General features: G+C 41.2%; 1 protein-coding gene across 2 annotated transcripts; it reads right to left on the reverse strand.

Annotated features, from left to right (window-relative positions):
- Positions 1 to 3,245: 3,245 nt before the first annotated feature.
- Positions 3,246 to 10,503, reverse strand: irx6a (iroquois homeobox 6a). 2 transcript variants are annotated; one of them, XM_053865798.1, is made up of 7 exons: positions 10,175 to 10,503; positions 8,983 to 9,202; positions 7,570 to 7,679; positions 7,071 to 7,366; positions 5,455 to 6,093; positions 5,259 to 5,370; positions 3,246 to 3,642 (listed from the first exon to the last, which is right to left on the reverse strand). In XM_053865798.1, the coding sequence occupies exons 1-6, from the start codon at positions 10,186 to 10,188 to the stop codon at positions 5,264 to 5,266; spliced, it is 1,386 nt and encodes a 461-aa protein (XP_053721773.1). In that variant the 5' UTR covers positions 10,189 to 10,503; the 3' UTR covers positions 3,246 to 3,642; positions 5,259 to 5,263. The 2 variants fall into 2 exon arrangements, with proteins under 2 accessions (XP_053721773.1, XP_053721772.1); XM_053865797.1 differs by having other exon boundaries at positions 8,983 to 9,252.
- Positions 10,504 to 12,012: the final 1,509 nt, after the last annotated feature.

The raw sequence follows: 12,012 nt of genomic DNA on the forward strand, positions 1-12,012 counted from the left end.
AGTAACAATGTCACAACAAAATACATCATCCAGCATTATTATCTGACAATCGTGAATGTTTCAGTCCACATTTACTGACTACTCAGTTTCTGATACGGTAAACCTCACAAATGACAACATGTCATGATCATACATTTTTAGAATGTGAGCAGTTTTAAATGCCATATTTTTGGATCCAAGAGACACTTTGAAAGTCTCCATATTTGACTGCATTGACACGTTTGTATTGCCTTGATACCATATTGTCTTTGACAATTATAAAACATTTTACAGAAATATTGTGTCAAGAAGAAAGAAAAAAGAAAACACTGCTGTGTCACAGGATCTTTGGCTGAATATTAATCTTGCAGATGAATTTTGAAACCACACATGAAGGCAGTGACTGCTGCTGTCCTGTTCATTCACCGCCTCCCATACACTTGTATCACAGATCAACCCAGTGGCACTGCTGCAGCCTGCTTGCACTCACTTCCTCACATTCTTTATTTGTCCATGACTCTGAGTGACTTACCCCAAATACTTGAACTGTTTTCCTTCCTTCTACTCCCTGCAATTTATTGACCTTCATTACTTCTGTCTATGGCATGTATGTCCACCTCACCGTCTTCGCCTCACACTCCTTCTTACTCTTACTCATTACTAATCTTTATGTGATTGTCCAACATCAGTGTCCATCACTGTCCACTGTGGCGGGTGTATGTTTTTGAGGACCAAGGACAGTTCCATTTATCATCGGCTTTTGCTGCTGCTGTCTTGAAAACTGTATCTGCAGTCATACCAGAAACAAACGTTCATTACCTTACGACTATAATCTAATTTTTAAAAGTCAACTCAATTAAATCTGGTTTGTCAGCTTGTGTCGCCATCAGGGTTATTAAGGCATTTGTAGAATTTGAATCATCGGTGTTGATTTATTTAAACCAATGCGTATTAATGTACGTGTTCGCCACAGCAGACGCGTTCTAATCTATTCCGTCCTCCAGGTAAATCACGTGGGTGGCAATCCCGCTGCTCATGCCTCATTACCTTCAATTCCACAGGGCAGCTTCCCTTGGGCAGTGTTCACTAGAATTAAATGCAGATGTAAATATTTCATACACTGATTCTACATCTCAATGTAAAGATTTCACTGAGGAAAAGGCGTCTAGCTTTCACTAACTGACGAAGAGATGACCTGTCTCTCCTGCTACGGCTCATATGGAATCCTACCTTTCATAAATGAATCATTGGTTTGAAGATCTTCTCCAGCGACGAATTAGATCTTAAATATCCCAAAGGCATTGCCAAGTGAGTAGTACTTCCTTGTTCCACCCTTGATGTTGGGGTTTGTTACACCACAGGAAGAACAAGTTTTGATTCAAGAATCTCACTATGTTTAAACGTGTTTTTTCTTCTTCATTTTTGTGACATTAAATAGTAACAATTTTACCTGGTTTTCAGTGCATTGGGCATAGTTTTCACTGGTGTTTATTTATTTTTATTTGTATTTATTTCTTATGATGTAGTCATGAAGGTAAAGCATTCAGTGCCTACACAAGCTTTTTAAGCTTTTTATTTTAAGTATTTAAACGTGCGTGTAACAGTTGCCACATCTACACTAGTTTGATAGTAAAATAGTTCGCTTGGGCTGCTAAGTTGGACATCAGGACTAATACTAACCACATAATCTATATACCTCAGCTTTATTCTGGAAGATTATTTATTCTATTATGGATTACCATAAAAAAGTTCAAGTGAATTTAGAAAGTTATTATTTTTCACCCTTTTTATCCTCTTGATGCAGATTTAGTTGGATAAGTCACATCTGCACCACCTCTGGATGTGAGATTGGACAGCCAGAGAAAACTCTGAAATGAGCTTAGAAGTACTTTAAATACAATCTTAATCCGTCATATCCTGACGTTCCGCATGAATGTCGATAGGTTGAATGACCGCTGCTACATGAAAAAATGGAATGTGGATGACAACAACAGCTGTATCTGCAATCGACATGCTTCAAACAATTAATGTAATATACATCCTCAAAATCCTTCCTTTGTAATAGTGATTTAAAGCTAAAATATTAAGTCAGTCGTTAAGCGGCCGGGATGAGGATCAAGTCTGAGGCCATGGTTCTCGACCGGAATAAGGTGGTTTGCTCTCTCCAGGTTGGTGGAGAGTTCTTGCCCCAAGTGGTGGAGTTCAAGTATCTCGGGGTCTTGTTCTCGAGGGAAACGGGGAGCGTGAGATTGATAGACGGGTTGGTGCAGCGGCAGCAGTGATGCGGTCGCTGTATCGGACCGTCGTGGTGAAGAGGGAGCTGAGTCACAAGACGAAGCTCTCGATTTACCGATCGATCTACGTTCCCACCCTCACCTATGGTCACGAGCTTTGGGTAATGACCGAAAGGATGAGATCGCGGATACAAGCGGCTGAGATGAGTTCCTCCCTTCCCCCTTAGAGATAGGGTGAGGAGTTCGGTCATCCGGGGGGAGCTCGGGGTGGAGCCGCTGCTCCTCCACATCGAGAGGAACCAGTTGAGGTGGCTCTGGCATCTGATCCAGATGCCCCCTGGACGCCTCCCTGGGGAGGTGTTCCGGGCGTGTCCTACCGGGAGGAGACCCTGGGGAAGACCCAGGACTCGCTGGAGAGATTATGTCTCCGGTCTGGCCTGGGAACGCCTCGGGGTCCCGCAGGAAGAGCTGGAGGAGGTTTGTGCGGACCGGGAAGTTTGGGCTTCCTTACCTCCAAGACCTGACCCAGGATATGCGGCAGAAGAAGGGATTTCTTTGAGTGGAGATGAGTTTCTGTTTGTCACCTCATATATATAAAAAGTTGCTGAAAAGCGTTGGATACAAGACTGTAAAAAGTTTTTTATGAAGTCAGACTGTGAGCTGTAAAATCAAACAGTGGACTTCTCCATTGGGTTTGATGCTACAAATGACCCTTTAACTAACACATTGCTTCTGTACAGCCATGAATCTCAACATGGGGACGTGGGCAGCACCCACTTGTGTCGCTCTACTTCCTAACAAGCGGTCCAACAAAGTGTTTGATGCCACTACTTATTAGACACCAACAACATTCTTGACAACGTCCTCGCTTTCTTCCGCGACTTGTGGATTCCGCTCGTGTCGTCCTGTGAGTTGTGACGCTTTGATCAAATTCATGTCTGCAAGTGTTTTAATTGCCTCCATAAATAACCACCACCGACAATTCTTGGAAAAGCTGTATTTATAGATAATAAAAAACACATGTTCGGCAAACATTTAAAGTCAATAAATTAACACAAGTTTTAACAGAAAATACACACACTGGGAGCCAGTCCTTTTACCGTTCACATAAATATCAACACGATTACGCAACATCAGGCAAAATCACACAAATCCACAGCGACGAAAATTAAGACAAACACTTGATCGGACGACATCTTAAAATAAAACACTGATAAATAAACAGGGCAGCTACACTACACGATTGCCAGACACAGATTTTGGCTCTCTTTGCATTTATAGTTTTTGCATAAAGTCTTTAACAACAATTTAAAAAACACCATTGTGCAAAATGCCACTTTCACAGATTAAGTTCGACCGCAGCAGCTCCTCCTGCGTCCACAAGTGCATAAGAAATGTCCAGTTGTTGTTTGTGGCGGTGTCCAGTTGTCTGAAGGAGGAAAATCACAAAAGTACAAGAATTTATCAGAAAAGATTTCATTGAAAAATGGCGTCACTATGGCTCTGCTACAACATTGGTCACACTCTCATACGTTATTCCTAATAAAATGAAACAGAACACCAGCCATTCATGCATATTTGGGTGCAAACCTTTCCTCCGAAGTTAAAATTAATATGCTTTGTCAATCGGAGTCAGAATGTCTTCTGAATTGGATGGAATTTTAATATTGCTGCGATGACTTGCCAGCATTTAAACACGGTTCAAAGTGTCCGATTCTTGTGGTCATGTCATGTGGATGAAAACATGCTCTGACACCCAGAAATGACAAACTCAATTTCAAACATTCTACTTTGCAGACTAAATGACAAATGTTTTCCTCTTGGACAGTTTTCCTCTCGGACCTCTTGGACACTTGCGTTTCGTATGACGGCAAGAAATTGTCCTCCTTCACCATTAATTCATAACACAAAAGATGGTGACCTTTCTCCTTGATTCAGTGCTTTGCTGTATCTTGAACATTTCTATGTTGTTTGTAGACAATAATAATCTTTGTTTGTTGATCAAGAGCCTGTGCAACATCAAAGCTTGCTCAGTGATCTTATGGGTCCCAGTATTAACACTCAGTGTCGGTGATCAAATTGTGTGGGCTCTTCAAAAGAGCTGCCACAAGCCACATAAATGAACTGACCGCCCGGGTTATGTCTCGTGTGTTTAGCTTGCATGTGCGTGAGACTGAAACAATCCCAGATTTGTCACGAACGATGCCATTATCCAGCAAGCACATTTCAGGATGAAGAGATATTTTTTCATTCTATATTCTCCAGTATAATACGCACGCTTCAATATATTGGTCACGTTGCCAAATTCACATGAGCCACGTGGAGTATATCTACTACATCACTGCAATAAATTCTACATGTTTTTATCGTCTTGTACTAAGTGTGTGCATGGTAAGTACATTCTAACTAGCATTTGTGGAACCTTATAAACAACCAAAGGTAGACACTAGTGATGGGCTGATGAGGCTTCATGAAACAGAGGCCACTAGATGGCACTCTATGCTCTAAAATCTTTGGATTTGAACAACCATTTCCATTAAATCTGATATCATGTTTAAACCAAGAGTGAATCTAGTGGGTGCAAAAAAGGACAGTGTTTCATGAAGCCTCACCAGCCCATCACTACTAGACACTGACTATAAGGTAACTTTATTGTCAAACTTTATTGTCAAATATGCTACAGTACGAGACATATAGCATGGATGAAATATCTGTTCTCACAGACCTGGACACGACATACAATCACAGACGAACATAAAGATCACAGACACCACATAAAGATCACAGACAGCAGGATACATGCAACAATCGTCACATCGGTCCATCAACCACTGGGAGGAGCACCTAGCTCATGGCAGCACACACACAGAGAGCGCAAACCTCCAAAATTAAATGATTTGTTCTTTCTTGAAAAAAAAATTATCCTTAATCTTTTCTTTTCAGTTATTTTGTAGTCTGACAAACCAACGCCTTTGAAAACACAATGTCCTGGGTGGAGGTAATAACAGATAAAGACATGGTTGTGTCTTCCTACTGAGCACTCACCTGCTTCACCTCTTCATCACAGGTCTAAATGCAGTGACCTTGTCATCCTGTAGAGTCCCACAAGCATCACTCATCTCTGATGATTGAGTCTCTGCTTTGCCTCCAGAGAATCCTAGCAATACAAATCGGTGTATATTTAGTAATTCATTTTTAAACAGTACAGCCCATTTTATTGTCAGTGAAACTACTGACATACCATCTGTGCTGGAATACTGGCAGGTATCTGGAAGTCCGACGTAGGGAGGACAGTGCAGTTGCAGGTTCTTGTGGGTGTAGCTAGTGCCGTAGACTTTAGAGTGCAATGGCAAGCTTTCGGTAAACAGGTTTGGGGTGTTGTCGACAGTACTGGATTCATGAAGGCTTCGGCTGCCACCACACTGTCCAGCTGGAGTACCAGCAAGCCTCTGAAGCTGACACTCCCCGGTCGTGTTCCTCACCTCAGAGCCATGCTGAGGACTCAGAATGACGCTCGACGCTGCCGTTCGAGCCAGCGACCAAATCCTCGGCTTATCCGATCCCTCGAAGTGAGACAGGGACAAAGGTCCCGAGGACAGCGGGGACTTGGATGCTATAGGATCCAGAAAGTCTGACGGAATCGGTGGCAGAGCGGTGACACCTTTGATGGCGCAGGGGAAGGAGTGGAAGCTGTTGGTCAAGTTCAGATGCAGCTCAGAGTTGCAGTCTCTTTTCTGAGATGCGGCCATGGCTCTCTGAATGTCCTGCTCCTCTGGTGCTACTTTTTCACAGTCACTTTCCAGTTTATCACATTCATCCTCATCCATGTCCTCCAGGTCGCTCAGGTGCAGGTCTTTCTCATCTTTGCAATCGCTTGAGTCTAGAAGGGAAAAGAAAAAAAACAATCTAGTGGTACTGTGTTTGAGTTGTGTTCACAGTTGTGCTTACATGAGTCAGTTCGTTATCAGATGAAATCATTGGATCGGGTATCTGAGTTTTGTCAATCCAATTCCTAGGCCCAAATATCCACAATTTGCAAAATGCTGTAATGTTTTTTGTTTGTTTGTTTGTTTGTATGTTTTACCATGGTGTGTTCAACAGGGTGTATCACCTAGTATTTTGGTTTTAATTACTTTTTACCATGTTGCCACTTTTTAAAATGCTGTATAAAAGCGTTATGTTTGAATAAATCCAAAGAGCACAGCTTCAGTGGTCTCCAGGTGTCAGCATTCACTTCCTTTGGATCAGTATCGGCGATCCTCAAGGCTGCAGTATCAGTACTGGATGTGGACAAGTGGTATGGAGGCTAACCTTCCATAAGGTGTGCTTAAGGATGATTCAGTTCTGAACAGAAGATCAGCAATAGTGACTGATGCAAAACTAGATGGAATTTGGGACTGAATTTGGGACAGATTTCCTATGATACTGGAGGTTGCTACTGACCAATACAGAAAGCATTATGGCTGATGCAAGGAGATTTTCACTTTAGCCACTGTACTCCAAAAGTGTTCCTGAGTCATGTGGGCAAGCCACCTCGGCATAGGTGTAATGGTATTTCACGAGACTAGTCCTAGTTAACCTTCACTCTGAGCCACACACCAGATGCTGAATGAGATACTAGGAAGTAATAGAAAGACATCATGGCTTGATTTTTTTTTTGCAAGGTCATGACTGTTTGTGAGCGTGAAGGGGTTAGAAAAGTCAATAAGAAAAACACTAGTGTAATTTGTCACACTTGGATACCGTAGTTTGAATTATACCACACGATCGTTGTGTTTTTTGCAGTTTTATATTGACCTTGTAAAACAAATCCTTTTGAGTCTAATTTCATTTCAGGTGTTTCAGAGCTGCCGTTACCTTTGGTGACACAGTCTTGATCACTTTTGTTGACTTCGTCTTTCCTGTCGTCGCCGGCTTTGTTCTTGGGCGACCAGGTCATCTTGTTCTCCTTCTTTAGCCTCCTCCGAGCGTTGGCGAACCACGTGGACACTTGGGTCAGCGTCATTTTGGTGATGATCGCCAGCATGATCTTCTCGCCCTTGGTGGGGTAGGGGTTCTTCCTGTGCTCGTACAGCCAGGTCTTCAGGGTGCTGGTGGTTTCTCGAGTTGCATTCTTTCTCCTTGCAGTCCCATTGAAGTCCACCGTCCCATATCTGTGTGAAGACGGTCAGAGCAGGGGGTGAAGGATATGAGAGCTCAGACACAGGAGGTTTGAAATCTAAACATCTTCAGCTGGACCTTTGGTCAGAATGCAATTCAATACAGCGGCTTCCACTGATGGAACTTGATGCAACCGACACTTATTCAGCAAGACTGCCTTTAGTGCAAGTGGACAAAGAGCGGGCACGGATCTTACCTGTCGTATTGATACTGGCCCAGCGAGGGATCATAAGGGTAGTAGGCAGTCGTCTGAGTGATGCCAGAGTGCAAAGTGCCCGTGCTGTCCTTGATGTCGTATTGTGGATTCTGCAACAGAATTTTCCTTTAGAATACTTCAAAATATTGAGAGCTTTTTTTGTTCTGAGGACACGTGTGTTTAAATGTAATCATAACAAACTGGATTCATTTTGAAAACAAGTTTCTGATCTAAGTAACTGTTGAGTCGAATCCTTGAAACTGAAGTCAACGGCAGGATGTTCCAGATTTTGTTTTGGAATATAAATCGTTTTATGCCTTGTTCTCTTCATGTATATTGTTTTAACTGAGTGAAATTCAACAGAGTACAAACAAGTTTTTCTTTTCCTTATGACTTTTCCTTTTTTAACTATTAATTTAACAAAAGTATTTAAATAATGGCAAGCAACAAACACACACATGCACGTGAACACAGACACCGAAACTTCTTGCAAACTTCTCTATATGAAAACATATGTTCAGTATCCGCAGAGCATTCTTCAAACATTTTGTTGACAGATTCCCTGTTTTGGAAAGGATTTTCCATTTCCTAGTAAACACGTTTCATGTAGCATAACAGTGCAAATCAAATGGTAGAAGGGAAAAGTAAATAAAGGAAATTGTGATTCATCTTTTACTGTTTCTTTTGGACTAAAAAAAATGTAGACCAGATGACTTGTTCTAACTCAAATACTCCATTAAAAAAGTATTATATATTTTTCCTGCCTTTGTTTTATGTGAACGGATTGGATCTGTCAGAAATAGCCTGCCAATGTTACCACTACTATGAACATATTTCTGCTCATTCTCTTTGCCTTTGTATCTGACCCATGCGATCCTATTTTACTGTTCCTATTTCAGAAAGTTAATTTCAGTCACTATTATTTTACTTATTATAGAGTTGCAAGTTTGTGCTTTTTCTGTTCAAATATGCTTGTGTTAGCATTAATTATTTTACCGGATGTTATATAGAGTTTGAAAACAACTTTTTAGTTGGTAGCTTGTCTTTTCCTTTTTATGTAGTAGATGAAATTCTCTCGTTTTAATTTTGCGAAATATTCTGTCTTTTACATTGACCCTGGTCAGTTCATAAGATAATGAAGTTATGATTTACAGCCGTGTTGCTTAAGACTTATCAACATATTACATTTTTTTTACATTATTCACAATGATTTACACTAAACACTGACTGTTTAGATCACGAATTTAAGGAACAAGTTCTACCTTTCTTTACACATCCATTTTCACGTGCAAACGTGTATTCTAGGACCCAACATTTTTCTCTAAAAGCCAAATTGACGACCATAAGCCGGTTGATCGATCAGTTGCAGCCCCCCTCCCCGTGCGCCAGACTCTGGAGGAGAAGTGAACCCACCAGACTGGAGTAGATGGCTGACGGGTCGGTGCTGTACGGGAAGTAGTTGGCGTAGTTTTGGCTGGCGGCGGCCGCTGCAGCGTACGGGGACGTGTACATCCCCAAAGCGGCGTTCAGCTCCGTCCGGCTGCTCGCCAGGAGCCGGTTCTCGTAGGGCGGGCAGCAGAAGGAGGCAGCGGCGGCGGCGGCTGCGGTGGTGGACCCGGTGGTTCCGTCAGACCTGGAAATCGAATCGCAGCAAGTCGTACTGGGGTTTGCCGACACGAAAAACTGCATGAAGAGAACCGTGGATAGAAAAGAACTCTTAAAAAATGTCCATCTGAGCATGCTTCTTTTTTATTTGTGTCACAACAATGTGGTAAGTTACGTCAGGGACTCTTGTGCACTCGTATTAATTTTAATTTGACATACACGAATACATGAGACTTTTCAGAAGAAAAATGTGTGTGATTGACCTGGGTGGATTTCGTGCGTAAAAGTGACTTATTTTCAAATTTATTTCAAATGTACTGTTGTTTAAGATTTTAACCCCCAAATTTTAAATTCATCTAAACAGATGAAACTTCATATAACTTCCTCAACTTTACCCCGCATGACTTTAAAATGCTTTTACAATATTATCTGGTGTTATTTTTCTGACATACCTTCTAGATGTTTTTTTTATTTTATTTTAAGATTCAGTTAAAAGCACAAATCCAGTCTTAAATATTCGAATGAATACATTATATTCTGCCCAAAACGAGATCTATGGAGACACTTCATATTTACATTAACACGTTACTTCAAGTGCTTTACTAAACTTTCATTTATATGCTTTTATTAAAAGTTTCATGAGATCACATTCAGACATGTGACTGCGTTTTTCGCCCTCTGTCATTCTGTTGATAATGCATATTTAAATGGTGAAATTGTTTCTCAAAAGTTTTGCCAAGTTTGCGTAATTACGCATCGTGGAGTATATGCCATTCCTGTGTATTGTCATCAAGAGAAAAACAAACAAACACGTGAGTTCATTCATAATTCAGCGTTATTGGAGACGACTGTATCGATATCTGCTTGAATAAACAAAAGCAAATATCGCAGACAGCGTCTGTGTGTGCCATCCTGGAGTCGCCCGGTGTTATTAAATAAAGATGTTACAAAATGTTTGTGGTGAAAGTTCGGAAATGTATAAAAAAAATCGGTGTCTTACCTGTGATGTTGCATTGTAAGGATATCCAAACTGCGAGAAAGACATAGCTGCTTCTTTTGTTACCATCAGCAATATTCCTCAGTCTTGATCGATTGCCACCGATTCCACCTTCAAATCCACAGTCTTCCACACATTTCCACACACGGCCTTTCGCTCAATAATAGATGACTTCTGTCATAGGAGGGAGACTTTTTAGGCTGGCATGAACTGCGGATTGTTTTATAATCCCCCTGGAGAAGAAAGAAATTAAGCGTCATTAAGTGCCAAATAAATGAAAAAAAAAATGTTGTGTTGGCTGAAGGAGGCTTAAAGGATAAGTCTTGCAAGATATGGACTCTGCTTGTGCTATTATTTGTGGCTGTATAGTTCTTTAGCATTCATCCATGCAAGGGTATCAGCGTGACGTCACTGTAATCCCGGAACGACACGGTACCAAGGATAGCATCATTTCTTTGCCAATCACGTCCAAACGCTTCTTAAGGTGCAACTGTACTGCCTCCAGTCCTGCTTTTGTACTCGTTTCTTCACTTTTCTCCTGCAAAATAAATCTTTATTGCTGCTTATATTTTGTCACTTTTTCATGCAAAAAGAATCATTTAAAACAACTTAAGCATGAATGTATATATATATATAAAATTCTCATTTCTTTTTTGGTTCCTTTCCCCGTTTTTCTTATGATAATGCAGAGGTCCTCTCGAGTGTTATTGATGATGATAATGATGGTGCATCCTCCCCTGTTTTAACAGAGGCAATCCCAGTGGGGAAGCTCGGCGCTTTCTTCTTTTTTTTGGCAGGCCAATAGAGCAGTGATTGATGCGCGCCTGGAGACCTACGTGACCATTACGCGTCGTGCGTAATTGTATCAATTAACAAATGGATACATGCCCTTGTTTAACCAACGAGTACCAGAGTGAAAATATGCCTTAGAGGTGAAATCCGAAGAGCCGTGGAAGCTTTGCAGTCTAATTAAATATCCGTGGACTGTGGGGGGAGACGAGAATTGCATTTTAATTGAACGACACTCACTTGAAAGATGGGGAATGAAACGAAGAATGATTTTGGATGTTTATTCAAGAGGCATCTGAAGCATCACTCAGCAGACACAAAACAAGTGCTGGCCACTCCTTGTCACGTGACGCAGCGTCAGGTCATATAATAACATTATAATGACAGGCGTGAAATAACTATAATTGGAAAACAATGTCTTTATTTTCGCAGAGTTGGGAAGGATGGTGCGGAATTGTATGGTTTCTCCTCCCTCAAGATGCATTCTGCAATGGCAGTCATCCTCTCAGGGCGGCGCTAAAGAGCTGCCCGCTGGAGATAGAGATCTCAAGCGCTGTTACACAGATAAAGTCAAGTTCTGGGCAGTGGCCCTTTTTGCGATTAAAATATTTTATTTACATGAAAAAAAATCAGTCAACTATTGGGAAGCAAATATGACATACAGACAAGCAATAAGCAAAAGAAAATGAAGCAGATAAGTATTTATCCATGACCTCTGTCCATGTATCCCTTAAAAACCCCTTGTTATCCTGCTCTGCAGTGGTCAGTACCTATTAATATTTGCCAGAGAAGTGTGTCAGTGCTTGATGGGTATAGCACCTCTCAGATGACCCAGACTACTTCTTTGCAGACAAGATTTAATGCAATATTCAACAGTCGTCCATGAAATCATGGCTTATTTTGCTAATCTTGAGGAGGACAGTATTCATTATTTACTATGCATTTTTAAGCAATTACATGTTTAACTTGCAACAAAACTGTCACAACCACTGATTATGTCCAACTAAAATTCAAATGGAGTACTTGAAGTAGGATAATATTGAAGACTCATT

This window comes from Synchiropus splendidus, chromosome 5, assembly GCF_027744825.2.
Source record: "Synchiropus splendidus isolate RoL2022-P1 chromosome 5, RoL_Sspl_1.0, whole genome shotgun sequence".
Lineage (NCBI taxonomy): Eukaryota > Metazoa > Chordata > Actinopteri > Syngnathiformes > Callionymidae > Synchiropus > Synchiropus splendidus.